At 47.0% G+C, this 19,193-nt stretch overlaps 8 protein-coding genes across 8 annotated transcripts; 6 read left to right on the forward strand and 2 right to left on the reverse strand.

The window, feature by feature from the left end:
- Positions 1-502: 502 nt before the first annotated feature.
- I302_103869 (uncharacterized protein) lies at positions 503-3,152 on the forward strand (the record flags this gene model as incomplete). Its single annotated transcript, XM_065869757.1, has 15 exons — positions 503-698; positions 891-917; positions 981-1,020; positions 1,088-1,102; positions 1,161-1,340; positions 1,405-1,432; positions 1,484-1,538; positions 1,596-1,606; positions 1,665-1,742; positions 1,814-2,072; positions 2,225-2,502; positions 2,565-2,664; positions 2,731-2,774; positions 2,841-2,935; positions 3,005-3,152. The coding sequence occupies 15 exons, from the start codon at positions 503-505 to the stop codon at positions 3,150-3,152; spliced, it is 1,554 nt and encodes a 517-aa protein (XP_065725829.1).
- Positions 3,153-4,322: 1,170 nt separating this feature from the next.
- On the forward strand, positions 4,323-5,076 carry I302_103870 (uncharacterized protein; the record flags this gene model as incomplete). The annotated part of the gene is made up of 3 exons (XM_019189238.1): positions 4,323-4,578; positions 4,667-4,793; positions 4,854-5,076. 3 exons carry the CDS (start codon positions 4,323-4,325, stop codon positions 5,074-5,076), a joined length of 606 nt encoding a protein of 201 aa, XP_019048800.1.
- A 1,096-nt stretch (positions 5,077-6,172) lies between these two features.
- Positions 6,173-6,688, forward strand: I302_103871 (uncharacterized protein; the record flags this gene model as incomplete). The annotated part of the gene is made up of 1 exon (XM_019189240.1): positions 6,173-6,688. The coding sequence occupies one exon, from the start codon at positions 6,173-6,175 to the stop codon at positions 6,686-6,688; it is 516 nt and encodes a 171-aa protein (XP_019048802.1).
- A 424-nt stretch (positions 6,689-7,112) lies between these two features.
- On the forward strand, positions 7,113-7,679 carry I302_103872 (uncharacterized protein; the record flags this gene model as incomplete). Its single annotated transcript, XM_019189241.1, has 2 exons — positions 7,113-7,194; positions 7,381-7,679. 2 exons carry the CDS (start codon positions 7,113-7,115, stop codon positions 7,677-7,679), a joined length of 381 nt encoding a protein of 126 aa, XP_019048803.1.
- Positions 7,680-8,205: 526 nt separating this feature from the next.
- On the reverse strand, positions 8,206-11,157 carry I302_103873 (uncharacterized protein; the record flags this gene model as incomplete). Its single annotated transcript, XM_065869758.1, has 9 exons — positions 8,206-8,226; positions 8,293-8,497; positions 8,617-9,338; positions 9,390-9,494; positions 9,556-9,711; positions 9,781-9,933; positions 10,000-10,239; positions 10,310-10,504; positions 10,582-11,157. The coding sequence occupies 9 exons, from the start codon at positions 11,155-11,157 to the stop codon at positions 8,206-8,208; spliced, it is 2,373 nt and encodes a 790-aa protein (XP_065725830.1).
- Positions 11,158-13,243: 2,086 nt separating this feature from the next.
- I302_103874 (uncharacterized protein) lies at positions 13,244-13,486 on the forward strand (the record flags this gene model as incomplete). Its single annotated transcript, XM_065869759.1, has 1 exon — positions 13,244-13,486. One exon carries the CDS (start codon positions 13,244-13,246, stop codon positions 13,484-13,486), a length of 243 nt encoding a protein of 80 aa, XP_065725831.1.
- Positions 13,487-13,764: 278 nt separating this feature from the next.
- I302_103875 (uncharacterized protein) lies at positions 13,765-14,745 on the reverse strand (the record flags this gene model as incomplete). The annotated part of the gene is made up of 6 exons (XM_019189244.1): positions 13,765-13,788; positions 13,855-13,910; positions 14,002-14,124; positions 14,189-14,286; positions 14,447-14,541; positions 14,668-14,745. The coding sequence occupies 6 exons, from the start codon at positions 14,743-14,745 to the stop codon at positions 13,765-13,767; spliced, it is 474 nt and encodes a 157-aa protein (XP_019048806.1).
- Positions 14,746-15,162: 417 nt separating this feature from the next.
- On the forward strand, positions 15,163-18,949 carry I302_103876 (uncharacterized protein; the record flags this gene model as incomplete). Its single annotated transcript, XM_065869760.1, has 20 exons — positions 15,163-15,365; positions 15,422-15,458; positions 15,520-15,722; positions 15,787-15,898; positions 15,960-16,043; positions 16,106-16,179; positions 16,252-16,383; positions 16,442-16,492; positions 16,553-16,780; positions 16,832-16,916; positions 16,975-16,991; positions 17,057-17,214; positions 17,268-17,458; positions 17,511-17,698; positions 17,764-17,910; positions 18,043-18,183; positions 18,246-18,264; positions 18,335-18,354; positions 18,407-18,523; positions 18,619-18,949. 20 exons carry the CDS (start codon positions 15,163-15,165, stop codon positions 18,947-18,949), a joined length of 2,538 nt encoding a protein of 845 aa, XP_065725832.1.
- Between the last annotated feature and the right edge of the window lie 244 nt (positions 18,950-19,193).

Here is a 19,193-nt window from a genome sequence, read left to right on the forward strand (position 1 = left end):
GTCTCCAGGTGTTTTCCCTTCCAGTCACTCATCGATCTCTTATCGTCATCTCTGTTTATTTTCAGCCATCATATTTAATGTACCTTCTTGGCTTTCCCATTTTGCATCCACACTCTCTATCTCCCCGGGCTTTCGGGGTTCCGACTATTGCATGAAGCGATAAGAGTCAGCTGTTCTTGCGGCTAGTAAGCGCTGCGTGAGAAGTTAAAGAGAGTCATTCAACCGAAGTTCGGGTATCTTGAAGCTATACGACTACGCTGTAAGTAGCCGAGTTGGATCATTACCTTGCAATGGGCTGAGAACAGAGATAAGCTAGTGGGCATAAAGAGCTAGAACGAATCGTTATCATGTGGTCTACTTCTTCCCCCAACGCCCAAGCTAGTTCGTCTAGAACACCTTTGATCAACCACCCAAGTCCTCTTTCTCTACATAACATATCCACACCTTTGCTTGAAAATCATCCCACTCGAATCACAACAACAAGGGCAAGAACAAGGCCAACATGGTATTCAGTAGCATGCTTGGCTTCAGAGCCAAAGGGCATCCAAAGGACGAGATGGAAGTCGCTGCCGTCATCGATCCTTCCGCCCACATCGATCCCCAAACGGGTGCTATAATTGAGAAGAAAACGAAGAAGGAGAGACTTTTTGTAGCTAGATTGGACGCCATTCTGCTGGTGTACTGCTGTATCAGTCAAGGTAAGTTGCGACTCATGCTGGATTCTTGGTTGCTGCACGAATCCTGATTCCCCCGTTCGTTGTTCTCATCCCCTATCGCTATAAATGAGCGGAAAGACATGCGTTTCCGTTTCTGAAGCTCTCGGACAAGTGCTGATCGATCAAATCCCTCGTGTTTTGTGATCAAATACCTTGATCAACAGAACATTTCAGCAGCATATGTGTCAGGAATGAAAGAGGGTGAGTGACAGATCCGGAATTATTGGCCCCATTTTTACAAAATGTTGATGTGCTTCTTCACAGAACTGAATCTCTATGGAAACGAATACAATTACTTCACGACGTGCGTACTGCTTCGACGTTGCAGGAGAGTCCAGAAGCTGATTGTCTGCCTGCCCTCCGATGAACAGCTGGTTCAATGTTGGGTGAGTCAATCCATCTCAATTATCGCATCGCATTGCGTGGCGGCTAAGTCTGTTCCAGATACGCTATCTTCCTCATCCCCTCTCAAATTATGATCACTAGAGTACGACCTTCCCTCTGGCTGCCGACCCTCGAAGCTTGTTGGGGCGTTTTGACGATCGGTATGTATAAAGTGCACAGCGCCAAGCAAGTGTATATCCTTAGAGCATTCATCGGAGCACTCGAGGCGACCTGTTATCCGTAAGTCAAGGACTTTTTGTCATCATGAGTCAGTGGCTGATGATCTTGTCGTCCCCTTCTTCAGTGGTGCTATCATGCTCTTGATGTCCTGGGTGAGTGAGATCATCTTTCCAACATGGGATAATTGACTAATTGAGGAGCAGTATACCCCAGTAGAACTAGCTTTCAGAATCGGATTCTATCACTCCTGTCAAACTGGTGAGTACGCGCAATGTCTCTTAGAAGTTCTTTTGCTGATTTTTGTGGTGGTGACAGTGGGAAATATGGTACGTCATCCAGATCCCTCAACTGATCATGTCCTCACCAGATCCCTGTGCTTCTCAGCTTGCCGGTGCACTTCAAGCTGCCATTTACAACAACATGGACGGAATTCACGGAATTTCCGGGTGGAGGTGGATGCTGGTGAGTTTTGAGGGGCTCCGCCGGTCGTGCCTGAAACTGACCTCCACTTTGCACCTCTCCTTCGCTGTTAGATCATTGACGGTATCCTCACACTCGTTGTCAGCTTTGCTGGATACGTTCTCATTCCTGATTTCCCCACCAAACCCAACCCAATGGCATTTTGGCTTCGTCCCAAGCATGTTGCCATCGCTGTCGAGCGAACCAAGAAGTTCAAGAGAGCCGACAACAAGAAGTTTACCCTTCAATCCGTCAAGAAAGCTCTCACTGGTCCTCTTTTCTACTGTTTTGTGATCCTTTACGTTTCTTCTGTTCTTGCACAGCAAAGTTACAGTGAGTAGCTGGTTTCTTGACCAGTATCACCTTTGTCACCACCACTTGACGGTCGTCATTGGGGATCGTTTGTTCCTGCCTTCGCCCGCGCAAAAACACAACAATCGTCCTTGTTGAAAGCTCTTACTGACCTCACTCGTATCGCAAAACAGACTACTTCAACCTCTGGCTCAAATCTCTCAAAAACCCAGACGGGACATCTGTTTTATCAGTGGCACAAATCAATGCCATACCAATAGGAGGAGGAGGGATAACTGTGTTGACTATCTGGATCTGGGGTTACATCTCGGACAGATACCAAACGAGATGGATCCCGGTCATTGTGCAAGCTTGTATCGGAATCATACCTGGAATCATCATGTCAATCTGGAATGTCAGTAATGGTGCGAAGTATTTCTCTTACTTCGTTTGCTATTTGACTTTGGCTACCGTGAGTTCCAACTCCCTTGGGCGGAACTGCTGTCAGGTAATTTAATGTGTTTGTGCTCTTAGGCTCCTCCTATCTGGGCTTGGCTGTCTGATCTCAACCCGTTCGATGCCGAACAGAGAGCATTCACTCTAGGTTTCGCTATCGCCTTCTATTATGCGTGTGGTGAGTCATAATTCACCTTCAATGAGTCAGGTCGTCAAAAGCAACAAACGCTGATCTTCAAAACAGGAGCATGGTCTGGACCCCTAATTTGGCCAGCCAAAACAGCACCAGCAAGTCTGATCTTACACCCTTATGTATTGGTCGAAACGGAGTACTGATGTAAAGCTTATTTTTAGCATTACAAGTACGGCTGGCAAGTACAAATCGCACTATGGGTCTTGGTCATAATCATGGCTTGCGCCCTGAGATATGTTGAACTCAAGCACATCAGGTAAATATCTAATTTTCAGCGGTCTACTTCTGAGAAGCTCTATTGACAAAATTGATTCTCCACCTGCAGACCCAAGAACAGACGAATTGCACAAGAGAAGGAGGATGCCGCTCGGGCTGCCGAGAGAGAAGCTGAATTACAAGCTGAACAAGATGTGGACAAAAAGGATGTTCAAATTACAAGAATTGCATCAATCCGTTCTAGAGATAGCGTTTAGTCAGATCCGGACTTGCGCTGGGCAATATTGCGATGTCGTATAGGGTTAGGGAGAAAACTTGGTCATAGTGGGTAAAAAGGTTTAAATTGTATTTGGGTGATTTAGTTCAGTTGTCAAGTCGAATGAGTTGAGGTGCTAGACGGCACATGCTATGTAGGTAGTAGGCACGTTGTGGGTCTTTGCTTCAGTTGAACAGTATGAGAATATGAATTGCTGTCACATTTCTATATTCGAAGTAGTCGAACTTGATAAATATGTAGCTTAACATCCCCCCATTCGCGTTCTGATGAGTGTATCGTGACGATTCTCCTTACGCGTCAAATCTCCCATTCATGATGAAGAAATTGCTGAGTCTTTCGTCTGTCCGAAACACTTCACGATACTGTACTGCACAATTTCTCTCTCCTCATCTTGTGTGACACAGAGCGATTTTGAAAATCATGCGTGCCAAAGTATTTCAGGAGAGTTGCCTAGTTTCTGATCAGACATCATCGAGCTAAGCTCGCGATCCTGTAAAATGTGACACCGTTGAATGATCCGATGAACGACCTCGAGGCTCAGTGTGCATTGATTGGTAGCTCGGCACACTTCAGATCCTTTGGATATTCTGACCATACCGCTTTCGTCGTCAAGGGACTAATATCAAACCGAAGGTAGCACCTCGAGTACAAGACAGCAATATACTACACAAGGGGTTCTTCGTCTAGCGGGATCCGAAGAGAAGGTGAGCAGAAGACAGTCAAGTGTGTCTGAGCACTGCCTCACCTTGGTATGGGTGAGTTCGAAATGACTCGATCCCGTTTTCAGATCCCTCATTTATTCAGCATGAGAAATTGAACCCCTCCTTTGTTAAGCTTGGATGGATAATTCAGGTCAGTCCAGGCTGTACACTCCAAGCTTTTCTTGAAGTGAGACTAGGAATCAGAGATATACAAGCTGTTTCGTCGAAGTTTCTTCTTTCTGCCTTCCTCTTTTGTCTCAATCAGTAGCACTGCCAAACCCTGATTCAACCGATTAGCCTTTTACCGGATTAGCCGGACCGGATCTCACACGTCATCACCTGTCATCTCAACTTCCCACTTGGCAACGAGACACTCCTTTGGTCATCTGTAGCAAGCATTGTCTTGCTCAAAATGCTCACTGCTCAATCGTACCATTAGCCAGACCAAGATGACCACCATCTCATTCAATGACACCCGCTGGAAGCCCCTCGGCAAAGTCACACATAAACCCACCATCTCCAAGGACGGGAACGAGATCCGCTTCCCTACGGAAGCGGGTACGGATTGGTGGAGAACGCCCGAGGTAGACAGTCAGAATGGTCTCGTATATGGATATGATCAGGCCATAGGAAAGGAGGGGCTGGAGATCAGCGTAGACGTAGATGTGAGGCCAGAAATTCAAGTAGGTTTCTTGTGTCCTTGGGGTGACATCACGAGCTGATGGCTCTGTCTGATCTGGTAGTAGTGAGTATAGAGTTATGAGTAATGGTCGCTTGACTTTATGTTGATCAGGAGGTCTTAGCGATCAAGCAGCTCTGTTCCTGAAACTAGATGATATTACCTGGATCAAAGCTGGACTAGAATTCGATAACGGGAAGATCTGGGCTGGGGTAGTGATTACAAGTCCTTATTCAGATTGGTAAGTGTGGTGGATCTAAATCGACGAAGCGGGACTACAGAATTGATCGGCATGAGACAGGTCACTACAATCACCTCCACCAGATCAATCACGTTTCACATTTGCACTTAAAGGTCAGAAGCTGAAAGTGTACCTCAACGACGAAATGATCCGAGAAGTCAATGTTTTCGGTGATGGAAAAGCTCAAAAAGGTTTTGTGGGGGTGATGGGATGTTCACCTAAAGGAGGGGGTGCAGAGGTCACATTCAGGGATTTCACGGTGAGGGAAGGTGTTAGAGATTGATGAGTCACGTCGTAGAAGAGCGGATCGTCGTGTACGGCACATAGCACTGAAATGAAAATGATCTGCTTTCTCATCTATCACAGTAAATAGTGAGGTCATGTTTGAATAGAGAGTGAGCTCATATTGTGTATTCGACTGGTGGTTCCTCGATCATGCTGAGATACCATCAGCACAAAGAGGATGGGGATCCTAAGCCATCTTTTGATTGATTATTCCGGAGGACAGCACAATCTCACACCGATCATACACGAACACGAGGATCCGAGCCATGTGAGCAAATGAAGGTGACACGATCACCCAAAGGACATCGTTAACGTAAGTACGATTACTGATGGTCGCCACCCATAACAGCCCTGAATCAGATCGGCTGTCATACTTACTGGCAAGATCATGTCTTTGCTTGGCAACGTGGGGACAAGGCATGAGAAAGACATTCATCGCGTGGGTATGATGTTATCTATATAAGCTGCTTTTAGACCAGTTGTTCTGCTTTTCTTCCCTTATCTCATCTCACATTCTTATCACAACCAAGCATCAGAATCTGATGCTATGATTATTGAACCCTCTCCACCTGTTCCCTTGTCTCCTTCTTCCCTTGTCTCCTTCTTCCCTTGTCTCCTTCTTCCCTTCTCTCCTTCTTCCCTTCTCTCCTTCTCCCTTTCTTCCCTCTCTCCCTTTCTCCCCTTCTTCCTTTCGTTCCTTCTTCCCTTCGTTCCTTCTCCCCCCAAAGCCCTGCACGCATCTTACACTCTTTTCTGCGAATGTGGAAAGGATGAGGTAAGGTCATCTGGACTTCCGTAAGTGTCATTTGGCAAGATACCAGCGACCAAGATCTGACAGTCTCGTATGTCACAGATTCTCACCCGTGAATTTCGATCCACCAATCCCCTCGCCCTCCAGCTGCACGACTAGGGAATCTTTCTGCGACGCCGTTGAAGACCGAATGATGAAAGGTATCAACAGCAGTCGTACCCTGCCTCGCTCCCACGTCATTCGAGAGGTTCGCGAGTTCAGCATATTGTATCTGGCGGATGAATCTCTGGGACAATGCCAAATCATTGATAAGATCCCTCAAAACCCATTGACAACGAGCACTATGAGAGATTCTGGTCCCGTGACCAAGATCTCTCCAAGCCTGAATGTAGTCGGCCATTCACCTCCCAAAACTTACCTGCGAATCCGCCCCGCTGGAACCTACTACCACAAATTACCCATGACTACCTCTCTTGAAGTGAAAGTGGTCATCAACGTCAATTGGTCAGAATGTCACACGAAAGGATTCGTCGATTCCGGAATCGTCGAACCACTCGAAGATACGCAATCATGGGATGAAGCAGGACTTATCAAGCTTCAGGTTTCTGCTCTCCCACGGCACACCATGTCATTCCCTAGATTGGGTTTACGCACGACCGGGTCCCCATATTTCTGGGCGACTGCTACAGGGGCGTACGCCCACGAGTTGAACCTGCAGGTGGAAGCTAAGGTTTATTTGAACGGATTGTCTACGCCGAGACAACAAGACAAGAAGTTCAATGTCTGGATCTTTCCTCAACCACAATCACGGGAGAACCACAACCACGGGAGAAGCCATGTAGCCCAACATCATGGCTAGACTTTGTGAAAGGTGGCAGAAGAGGTCAAGAGATCGCGTTGGGAACTGGGAACCAGGTTCGACTTCGACACCTGCTGGTACCGACTCCGATTATTGTCGATGAATGATGCGTGGTGAAGCGGATCCTCCCTTCCGCGTCGGTTATGCTTACATATGCGTGTAGCTGTATCTTGCCTTCCGTTCCGACCGAGGAGTAAGTGACTGGCATTCGCTTCATATGCACATACTGACTCGTTTCCTAATCAATCTTCTCGGATATACACGTACTTCCCCGACCTACAGATTTGCCCAAAGCATCCATCGATGGCTATATGTGTTGGATCGTTGATGTAGGCGATTCTCATTGGGAAGTAACAATTTGGGGCTGATATTGGTGTGTCTACAGCAGCTCGGGAGAGATCATCGTATCGTATTGGCGACTAGGATGTCAGTCAAGTCATTGAAGGAGCTAGTCACGTCTGTGCGAGAAGGGTATGATATCTCAGGAGTACCCGGTATACTTGGAGGTATTTCTCGGGGTGATGTGTTAATATGCTTGCGTTAATCGACTGAGGATATTCTTTGACACTGACGTGAAAAGGGATGGGACGTAATGTACTGGAGCGATATAAACAGAATTATCAGTGGATGGATTCATTATTCGCTTTTTCAATGATCATAGGCAGGGTTCTGCATTATTTCACTATGTTAAGTGACTCCGGGAAATAACATCCGAATCAGAGTTATAAAGCTGCGACTCCGAGGACCAGCGAAGTCTATGTCGGAACTCCTCGAAGCCCAGCCCCCATATACCGAGGAGATGATCAAAACCGTCCCATCTGAGCTGGATCTTAATGAACACCTGAAATTCCTCGATGATAAATGGGGTGATTCGGTGCTCGGGGCTATCTCGACTGTAGAGCAACCTGAAGACGGTACAATCCTTGTTCCGGTGTTTACCCCTGTTCCAAAACCGGAGCCCGGAAAGATCCTTGGGCAAGTGGACGAGTAGCGAAAAGGAAATCATCCCCCGCCCACAGCGAGGACTCGCTCTGTGATCCCTGCATGTGATACGACACGGGCGTGTGCGCTAGTAGTGGCGTGTTCATGAAGTCCAGTGATGCGATCTAGCATGTGAGAGACGCCACCTTGCCCTAGAGAGCAACTGAGCTTGGATTGTCTAAATCATCCGGGTGGTCGTAATGAAGCGATCTCTCTTGAGATCTATGACAGCCTTCTGCATTGTCTCAGCATATTTATCGGTGCGAAGAGATTAGATCTGAACTATAAATATAAGTTTGCATTTCCGAGAAGTAAGCTTATCCAAAAGTTACCAAAAGCACATGCGGAGAGCGACAAAAGCAGACAGATTCGAGCACCCAGAAGAAGGTAAGGTATCTTACATCCTGATTAGGAGGAAAAGGGGGTATCTCGACGAACCGAGGGGTATCGACTGACAAGGACACTTGGTACGCCCGGAAGAAAAGAAAAAAGAAGATAAACTCTATTATATTTTGTAATTTGACTTGTTGATCAGATCATCTTCGTTTTGAGAACAACTGCATAATCAAATACCAAATCAGCTTCCGATCGTTATGTTCAGATTGGGAATAAACCTCACTCACCTTATTGAACAACGCCAACACCTTCGGCACATTCAGCTGTACATATTCCAAATCCAACATTGCCTGTTGATCTTTCTGCTTTTCCAGTAAATCATCGATCTTCAGATCCATCTCCAAGATAGGCTTTTCACGTCCTTTGAAATGCAGGGCTATGATGAATGTTCCGGGAGTGGGGGAAGTGATGTTGAAGTAGATGTTCACGCGGCTGTGTGAAATAGTTCGACATTAGCTGTAGGCCATACCAACGAGAATGGTCGTAAGAGTACGAGCAATCACTCCAGAAAGATGATGGTGTTCTGGTTAATGAGGATACCCCGTACTCACCGATTCTCCGGTACGTTACTCTCCATAATAATCCCCTCCTTCTCAAACTGCGTATGCGTGAACCTATACGGCCCAAGCACCTGATTCTTAATCTGTTTCTTCTCCTTCCCATTAACGGTCACCACTCCTACCCCACCCGAGCTCGCCCCCTTCTCTTTCGAACTAGTCAGACGGACATTCTGGAGATACGCCTTGTACTGTTCCAACTGCGACCTCAAATAGTTATTATGGTCGCATATCGTCTTGTAGACCGCTTCCAACGATCTCGTCTCAAGGACGACTTTCTCTTTCGTGTTGCCCAGATGGACCATCTCGGCCGCTACCTCATCTTGGATTATTTTGTAATTATCCTCTAGGTCTACTACCCCCGCTCCTTCCAATTCACTCAGCAGGGCTTGTACCTTGATACCTCGACGAACAAGGACTGGATCTTTGGACGTTGCTGCTCGCTCGGCTAAGCCTGGTAGGTCGATGGGTCGTTTATCCGCTATTTGGGGCATTGATCGAAGGAGTTGGACGAATATCGATTTGGCCTCCATGTAGTTTATGTCATTCTGAGTTACACTATCTGACATGAGTGCTGTGGAGAGATCTTGGATAGGTGTTTCCCATCGGGAGTATAGAGGCAATTCGATAGACCTGTTCTCTTTACGTGGGACTTGGCCTGGTGCTGCACCTAGATCATCAAGTAGTATACGCAGATGGTGTTTCTCGTTGGGTGACTGGAAACAGAGTGAGCTCATTGACCACAACGATTTGGATCTTCAACTCACCAGTACCTCCATATGCTGCATTAACAGCGAATGGGTGTTGTACAGCTCATTCAGCGTGATGTTGATCTGCAGATCCTTCTTCGACAAAGCCATATACTGGTCGAGCTGCAAGAATGATGATTGAGCTTGCGATCAGAGGGCGATTATCCCAGTTGCATCAACTCACCTCCAATGACTCGTAGAAATCCCCTACTTCGCACAAAGCATTTAAGAACTGGTTCATCCTGACTTTGTTGTTCTCCACGAACGGGTTCAGAGACATCATATATTGTTCCTTTGCGTAACTCGGTTTGTTAGCGAGGTTCTGGAGCATTTTTGCGATCTAAGAGCGTGACAACGGATTAGCCATATATATCATGGATGCTCGAGCAATATGGAATGAACGACTCACCAAGGTCAAAGTCCTCCTAGGGTGTTTGGCCGGTACTCCATCTACCAGCATATAAGCTTGAGGGGTGACTATAGCAGGATTGATGAACCGCAGGAAGAAGAAACCGCCAATAAGGGAGCAGATACTTGCGTCAGAGGCGTCTGGGTATTTCCTCTGCGAGATACGTGGTATCATCAGTACAGTTACCGATAGACACCATGTAGAAACCCAATCACTCACCCTCGTCAAACTCCTAATCTGCTTACATATCCACCTAATACCATACGGAACGGTATCCATACTTTCTATAATCGTCGCCAAGAAGGTATTGGCGATCTCCATCAACATAGTCAACCTAGGTACGATGATAGCTTGCACATCCGCATTGGCCGCTGCTACTTCCGGGGGTACACCTCGGGGTAAGGACGGCGGGAGTGTACCTGTATCCTCCTCTATCTGCTGTATCATCTGTTCGTATACCTGTAAAATTCCACATTTAGCTTGATCCTGCTAAAACAAAGCTCGCTTTCAGAAAGCTAAGTGAGCTCACCTTCAAGGGGTTGATCTCCAGATTCAGATCCTTATGCTCTATCAGACTATTTATCCTATCTGCCAGGACACTCTTCAAGTAACTCTGACCTGGACCTCGGCGGGTGTAGGTAGTCATCATACGCGATACGGGTGTATTGGCACGCAGTAACGATCCGAATTCCGTGGTAGTTTCGAATTGCGCGGAAAGAACGCTCTGCAAAGTCACCATGACACAAATATATCAGCTATCGTTATCTGCACCCTAGCTGAGTAGAGGGAATCCTCACCCACCTGAAACATAGTCAACAGCAAATGCTCTTCCCTCTGCTCATACTGATTCCCATACAACGTGAACATCACCGTCTGAAGCAACGTATCAATCTCGGCGAGACTGACCAGTCGACACAGACTCGCCACATGTCTAGGTTCAGACTGCAGGAGGAAGAACAAATTGGCATATTGGTTCATCTTCCGTTCATCGGGCCACAGTCCGCTCTCCTCGTCTATCTCCTCTAGCGTCTCTGCCACCTCCCGCTTCTCATCCGCCGCCATCCTATTTTGAATCAACAATGCGATTCTCGAATCTAGATACCTAACGTCCCGCTCTAGCACAAAGTTCTTCTTGGACTGCGAGGAGATCCGCGATTTCAAATCACGTAGTCTCTTTTGGGCTCTGGCGAGCTCATCTTCCAATTCGACGTCCTGTTCTGCCGCGAGGGAGTACATCGCATTGACGGAATATCGGTTCGTCATTCTGTTGGTGAGTCGGCGGGATGCGTGGGATTGAGATGAGCCGGAGGGAGAGGCGAGCCCGCCGGGGATGGTACTATTCCCTGCTGCTGAGGAAGTCATGGTCATTGTTGACATGATGGGAATGTCGGAGGAGGGTAATAGGTGTTATTGATTGTCTTATCTCCTGATGGTTCTGAGCCCCGAAGATGGATTTGAGAGATAACGATTGGATTGTCGGAAGTAGATATGACAAGGTACAAGATCAATTCGCTATTATGTCGTAAGCATCAATGATCTTCCAGGGGGTCGTAGGAATGATTGCACCTTAACTCTGCTATGTGACGATCTGGGATGTATCGCAAGTGCGAATGAAAGGCGTTGATAGCGTGAACAAAGGAGTAGGAGTAGGAGTAGGCGACTAAACTGGATACGATTGGGAGTTACGCGTGAGAGCGAAGTGAAGCGCGTTTCGTTGTTGTTGTTTTTGTTGTTGTTGTTGCTTTAGCCGTTGTTAGGGGTTATCGACGGTATGTAGACGTCGACACAATGGTCACTATAAAGAGGTATGTATAGATATGAGGGTATGATACAGTCTTTGAAACAAGAGAGATAAGAGATGGTAGTCGAGTAGTGTGGTAGTATGGTGGGTAAGGTAACCTTATTCTCAATGGACATGAGAGAAACCAACAACAAAGACAGACAAAGACAATTGAACCCACTCAAAGTCCCTACGGAAAAGGTACGTGCGTAACTATGCCAACAGATATTCCTGATTAGGAAATATTACAATACCAACCACACTCAAATACAACATTGTTTGTTTGTCTGTTGTATATGTCAAATACAAAAACAAGCTTAATCAAACTAATCCCCTTAGCTCATTTGCTAATACGCTAAAGAACAGGAAACCGTACAGGACCGAATCTCAGTCAATGTACAGCTGAGAGAGGGGGATGGTCAAATCGACGTCAAGCTGATTGTTCATGCTGGACCATCACACACCATCTCATAGGTAGGTAGGCAGGTGATAAACATTTGCATCGAATGACAAGAATCACTGCCACCTGTTATTCCTGTAATTGATTTTTACCCCCGAGCTGACCCCATCACTGACAGCTTAACAAGTCTCTTCGCCCTCATCCTTGATTACTTCTTACCGGCGGACCTACGGACATCTCATAGTCAGCGACTGAGTAACACTCCGAAAGCTCAGGATAGTTGCACATCCCATCAAAGTAGGATCTGAAAGGTGGGACCACGCAGAAGGACAAAATCACTCACTTTTTGATACCGGTACCTCCCATAGGACCTTTCTGACCAGCTATATGTCCACCGTTCCGTGCGTATCAGCATCCAATCAAGGCTTATGATAACATCATGAACGCGCGCGATCTCGACTCACCCTTCGCGGCCGCAGCCTTCATCTCGGCAGCTTCTCGCTTCTGTTTCTCCTTGAAGGCGAGATCGTCCTCGTCGCTGCGTCATAAACAGATAGATATCAGTCTTCGGCTCGAAGTGTTCATGGACATTTGGTGCATAGAGGGAGGTACACGAGGTGAGGGTCCACTTACAGCTCCTTGGCGACTTTCTTGGGAGCCTTGAGGGGCTTAGCTGTGATTGTGAGGTCGCGTCATGTCAGTATCGTCCTTCGGGATATCAAGTCCGATGCCTTCTTCCGTTATGTCATAACGATCACTCCTGAGCCATAACCCTCCCCAGTCGCGAGCTCTTCTCCAGTACTAGGTTGACGTCGAGGTGTTCGATACCAACGAGGTCCATGATTGGACGCGAAAGAACGAACTAACCTTTACCACCTGCAGACAAGAATGAGTAAGCTGAATCCTTCGAGTTCGGGTCTGAGATTGATGTAAGAGTGCGAGCTCACCTTGTCTACCTGCCATCTTGAGTTATCGTTGGATGAATATCGTAAGCAAATGAAAGGTAGAATGGAATGATCGAAGTGGATGTTGATCAATTTTCAGAACTTGGAGTGAGATGTGAGGGTAAGGCACCAAACACCAGAAAGACAGACAACGGAATCTTTTTTTATTTGGTTATGGGTGGATGGTTTCCCACGGTTACTCTCACCCGGTCGTCCACTCATTCACCACTATGATGGAGTGAGAGATGCAAGACACCAATGGCTCATCGTGGTCCAGCGCTTGACTCATGTTAATCACACGAATCGACAGTCTTGCAATCCTGCAACGGGGCACCCCCAATGTTACCCATAACCATACCAGAGGGAACCACCGAAATCCAAACCACCTCATCATGGTACGAAATCACCAACCACACGGGTAAAGCCGTACGGGCCAATGTGGGGTTGATATTCCTCTTGGTCGAGGGGTGCGAGAGACATGGCGGGAGGTATAGTACGAGTGGGTATGGGGGATCATTCTCCGTTAGGAAGATTGATCATGGGTCTGGACAAGGACAAGAAGAAGGGGAAGCGGGGAGCTGAAGGAGGGGACATACTTGTTGGTCTTGTGGGGATGATAATGGAATGAGGCGGTGGGATTACTAGAGAGGATGAAGTAATGTGCGTTTCATGACAGGACAGACAGTCTCGTAGAATTCAGATACCAGTGTACTGGTTCAGAAGATATCTGACTCGCCAGCCTGGTCAGGTCTGATCTCCATCGGTACAAACCGAATCATCTTGACGATTAAATATCATTATAGTCTGGTTATGTACAATATCAAAGCGTATACCGATTAAATTCTTATCTGCATGACCGCTTATCCTCTTCGCTTCACGAATGTCTGCATACATTTCACAAATTAGCCCATCATGTTCAGAAGACACGTCAAGTAAGAGAATCCACCCACCTCCAAATCATCCTTTGTAGCCACCGCAAGCACCCACTTACGTTCCACGTCTGTGACTATCGCATCCCAAGTTGGGGTCAGCTCGCCCGAAATCTTGCCTGCTTAATAAGACTCTATGATGAGAACAAGATATACTACTGTACTTACCCAAAGCAAAATCCGTTCCTGCGCTGATGAAGAACTGCTCCAACTCCTCCAACGGTGTCAGGGGATGAATCACGGTATATGGGTGAGATCGGGAGGAGAGAGGGAAATGGGTTATACATCTTGCTGTTGCCATTCCATGTTATCAGCTCATATTCCTCTTGAAAGAAAAAGGTTGGAGATAACGCACACACAGGATCATCCTCTCTTATCGTACCCGTTTCGAACTTCTGTTTGAGGGATGGGACGTATAGGTATCCTATGGGTCTCCGGCGATCGTTGAGGATTCTACCATGTAGAAGTAATAGTAAACGTCAAGTGATAGATGGAATGTCGAACGATAGATCGCGAGTGATCCATCGAGCCCGAAGGAGAGAGGAGAAAAGCAGGATAATCAGCTATCACTTCGAGATGGTTGTTACACCCAAGAGAGAGGCGCACGACTCACGGTAGTTGATCGAACTCTCTTTCGTAGGCAGCTTCCAACGCATGGGATATCGGTGCGTCCTCGGATAGGCAGAATGCAGGTGGGAGTTGAAGGTCCTATAAGAAAAACGATGGTAGGTCAGCTTGCAGCGATAGCTTCTCTGAGCACAATCTGCTGATCGGTCCTTTGCCGAAAGACTACCCGTTTGACCTTCCGCATTAGTCAGAAGTGATGGAACTCACCTCAACACATGCTCCTCTGTATTTCGCTGTCAAGTCTGGTTTGGTATTTGCCGTTGGGGTTGTCTCTTTGTCGATCATCCTGCTTAGTTGCTTAGAGTACGAAGCCAAGTCGACCTGGGATTGTATGACAAGGCTATGATAATTAGATGTCAGATGTCAACGAATCAACCATCAAAATTTCTGAGCCATACTCTAAGATATTGGTGAGGTGATCCATGCATTGCATTCATCTTGGTTGTGTCAACAGATCAGAGCTCGGACGCAAGGACACATGGCAGACGAGAAGGAGGTCAGTGCGTCACCGATACACCGGTTAATCGCCGCACATCATATAACCGGGGTCTCAATACTCGAATGCATCCCACTTCATCCCATTCAAATCCATCAGTCACTCCAACTATATCATCTGTCTTCCTCGACAATCACCAAATATCGTCGACCAACCTCACTCTGACTCTAGCATCAATGTTATTCTTCACCAATTAGTCCGACAACATGGCGATCACAGTCCCCTCCCTACCCAAATCACCTATATCAAACCTCTCAGCCAGACGACGCCAAGCACTCATCGTCGTTCTCATCTCCGCCCTCCTAGCTAGATCTGTACCTCTCAATGCGTCTTCTACTATACAGGCATGGAAACATGACAGAGCAGCAAGGAGGGCAGAGAAGAAGAGGAGGGAGACTGAGACGCCTTTGTAAGGTTAATTTTGGCACATTTACCTATCTAGCTTGCTAATTTATCGATATATAGGAATACCCCTGCATTGGAGAAGAAACTGGTTGATCTGGTCAGTTGCCATTCTCGGTCGATACGAAAAGACGTTCAGCTGATTTTATTGGACGTGTTAGTACATCCCCGACCCATCAGGTTCCCGTACCCTCCTAGTTCCCCACCTAGGTCGAATCTCAAAGGTCCGAATCACCCCAACCTCATCAGAACTATACGCTTCTCATCTATCTTCCTTCCCTCCTCTAAACCCTGGAGAGAAGTTGGGAGTCAATAAGCAATTCTGGAAGATGCTCATCGCGGTGCTGCGAGTAGCTTTTCCGAGGTAGGTCAGCTTTCCCTTACGTCTTACAGTGATAGTGGAGAAGCTAATTCATGAGCGAGAATAGTAAAACGGGGAAGGAAGCTTTCTTGCTTGTTTTACATACTTTCTTCTTACTCTCTAGAACGGTGTTGAGTGTGATGGTAGCGAGGCTGGATGGAAGGATCGTAAGGGATTTAGTGAGTCCCCTTTGTCATTATACTACATGGAAGTAACGCTAACACCATATGCTTCACTAAGGTATCTGCCAACGGAGCAGGTTTCATGAGAGGTCTAGGATGGTGGTTTGCACTTGCCATTCCAAGTACATACACCAATTCCATGGTACGTGCCCCTCAGCTTATTGCGTATTCTTCAAAGGTCAAACTAAGCTAATCATGCTATAGATCCGATACCTTGAACGTAAACTCGCTTTGGCATTCAGGACAAATCTTACTCGATATATCCACGATCTGTACCTGTAGGTTGAATCAGCTTACTCTTAGGGTAATTTGGCCCTGCAGAACAAGCTGACCAATACATTACAACGTAGAAATGACAACTTAAACTACTATAAATTTGGCTTAGGGCTGGGAGTCGCTGTCCCAGCTGAACAGAAAAAAGCTGGAGAGAGCGGTGGTAGTAGCGGTGGGGCGAACGAAGCTGCAGCTGGTACAGCTGACCAGTGAGTCGAGCCTACTTACCATTCTTTCTGATTTCTGCTGATCGTTTTCCATGCTTAGGTTTATCACTACCGATGTAGCGAGATTCTGCGATTCCCTTGCTGCCCTTTAGTATGTTCAGCTCACTTACACAACAGTTCCCAGAGATAATTGAGCTGATATGTACTCTAGCGGAAACATAGGTAAACCAGCTCTCGACCTTTTGATCTTCACCTCTCAACTTGCCGCCTCCCTCGGACCAATGGGTACAATGGGTCTATTCGCGAATTACGGTTTCACAGCTTACGTGCTCAAGAAAGCTACCCCGGCGTTCGGGAGGATGGCAGCTACTGAAGCTAGGTTAGAAGGGGAATATAGAGCTGGATTAGGTAGGATTGGAAGAGACGGCGAGGAGGTTGCGTGAGTATAAGGTCCGTGATTGGCTGGTGAGTCTGCTGATATCAGGTCCAGGTTCTATAATGGCGGTAAGAGAGAGAAAGGTATCTTGTTGGGTGCGTACGAGAAGTTGGCGAAACATGTTCACACGGTATTTAAGGTATGTTGAACAAATATATCCATAAGGAAGGATATCAGCTTATACTTTACATTGATAGGCAAGGATTCCTTATGGGTAAGCTAGCTATTCCCGAGACAACACCATTGGCATGACTAGCTGACTGTTTCTGTTATGAATAGAATGACCGAAGACTTTGTCATCAAGTACTTCTGGTCGGCTTGTGGCTACTGCCTCATGTCACTGCCCATTCTATTCCCAGCTGCTACCAAAGCTCTCCACACGCCTCATCCTCATGCCTCAACAGAGATCCATCACGAGGTAGCAGAAAGAACAGAGAGTCAGTTGAGCTATCTGCCACGACCGGATCAAGCTGACGAGCGATTCGCATAGGCTACGTCTCCAATAGACGATTGCTGCTTTCTCTTGCGGATGCTGGTGGTCGACTCATGTACTCGGGTAAGGATCTAGCCGAATTATCAGGCTACACCTCCAGAGTATACGCGTTGTTGTCGTCCTTGCACTCTTTGAACAATAACATATATCCCGAAAACCCTAGACCAGCAGGTTTAGAGGAAGATCAGGTGAGCTAATTCTAGCAAAGTTTCGGTCCCAAAGCTCATAGACCCTTTTCAGGTATTCTATGATCTGTCCAACGTCCATGGAAGAGTCATCATTGGACCGAAACATCTCTTGATCCGTGGTGTACCGATCGTAGCACCAGCTGGAGGAGCAGCAGGAGCCGAAAGAGGCGGAGAAGAGTTGATACATAGTTTGGATATGAGGGTGGAACAGGGAGAACATACTTTGATTACTGGACCGAAGTGAGTTATTCGAAAAAGGTCACCCGGAATAAGGATCAAATACAGCTTGCTAAGTCTGATTGCAGTGGAGTGGGAAAGACGTCAATCGCCAGGATCGTAGCTCAATTGTGGCCTACATGGTCGGGATTGATGGAAAGGCCCATTCATGGCGAAGGAGGGATCTTCTTCTTGCCTCAGAGGCCGTACCTCAGTATCGGAAGTCTACGAGATCAGTGAGCTCTCCCCCCGCCTTTCTTTTCGGTGCATAGTAGCTGACTTTTCGTTTTTACTTCTATAGAGTCATCTAGTAAGCTGACAGGAACGCGAATCGCTGCATCAGCTGACAGCACGTGCAACGATGATAGTCCCCATACTTACGCTGAGATGAAGTCCCGTGGACGGACCGATGCCGAGTTGATGAGCATACTCAAACACGTCCATTTGGAATACCTACCTTCGAGGGAAGGTGGCTGGGAGACAAGAAAGGAATGGAAAGATGTTTTGTCGTGAGTTGTCGCAGCTGGAAATGTAGTAGGGTAATCAAGCTTATGAGGGGCTCTTTCGATAGTGGTGGTGAGAAACAGCGAGTGAGTGGGGCATAGTATATCGCTCGGGTTTCAGCGATGCAGTAGCTGACTTTGTTATAATCACGATTAGATGGGAATGGCCAGGTTATTGTGAACTACTCTCTATCTGTGCATTCTAAGCCAAGCTGACTATTGATAAAAGCTACCACCGACCCTCCTACGCTATTCTTGATGAATGTACTTCGGCAGTTTCAAGTGATGTTGAAGGATTGATGTACGAGCACGCAAAGAGTCTCGGCATAACACTAGTGACAATCTCGTGAGTTGGCAAAAGCGTGAAGATGCCTCACTGCAATAACTCACTGTACTATCATACCATTATCACGTCTATCATATGCTAATATTCATATACAGCCATCGACCATCCCTACTGAAATACCATAACCGACATCTAAGATTAGGGGACCCAACATCGCATCACACTTCCTCAACTCCACTTACTCGCACGCCCGTAGCGTCCACTACGAACTTGACGAACCTCACTGCACCCCAGACTCCTTCTACGCCTTTGGCAGCGCACGGATGGCAGCTTACCACATTGACTTCGAGCAGTGCGGAGGAGAAGAAGGAATTGGATCATGAGATTGAGGAGATCCAGAGGCAGCTGGGCGAGGTGGAGGGGTGGGAGAGGAGGTTGGAGGTTATTGGGAGGGAGTTGAGGGGTGAGCAGGTTGAAGTGAAGTAGGATAATACCACTAGGCATCTTGATGGGATACTTTGGAGCTGAGCCGATGCCGATGGATCCAGAGGGGTGTATGCTAGAGGAAGTTCGATCTGTAAAAGTCTGGAGTAATACTCGAGTAGTTGTTCAAAATGTTTTTATACTTGTATAGAAGAAAGGATCGTTTATGTATGAGCTTGTCGTTGTCGTCTACTCAACTCATGGGTGATATTGATTCTCTTTGTGCGGTCTTCACAGTCAAAGACTA

This window comes from Kwoniella bestiolae, chromosome 2 (assembly GCF_000512585.2).
Source record: "Kwoniella bestiolae CBS 10118 chromosome 2, complete sequence".
Lineage (NCBI taxonomy): Eukaryota > Fungi > Basidiomycota > Tremellomycetes > Tremellales > Cryptococcaceae > Kwoniella > Kwoniella bestiolae.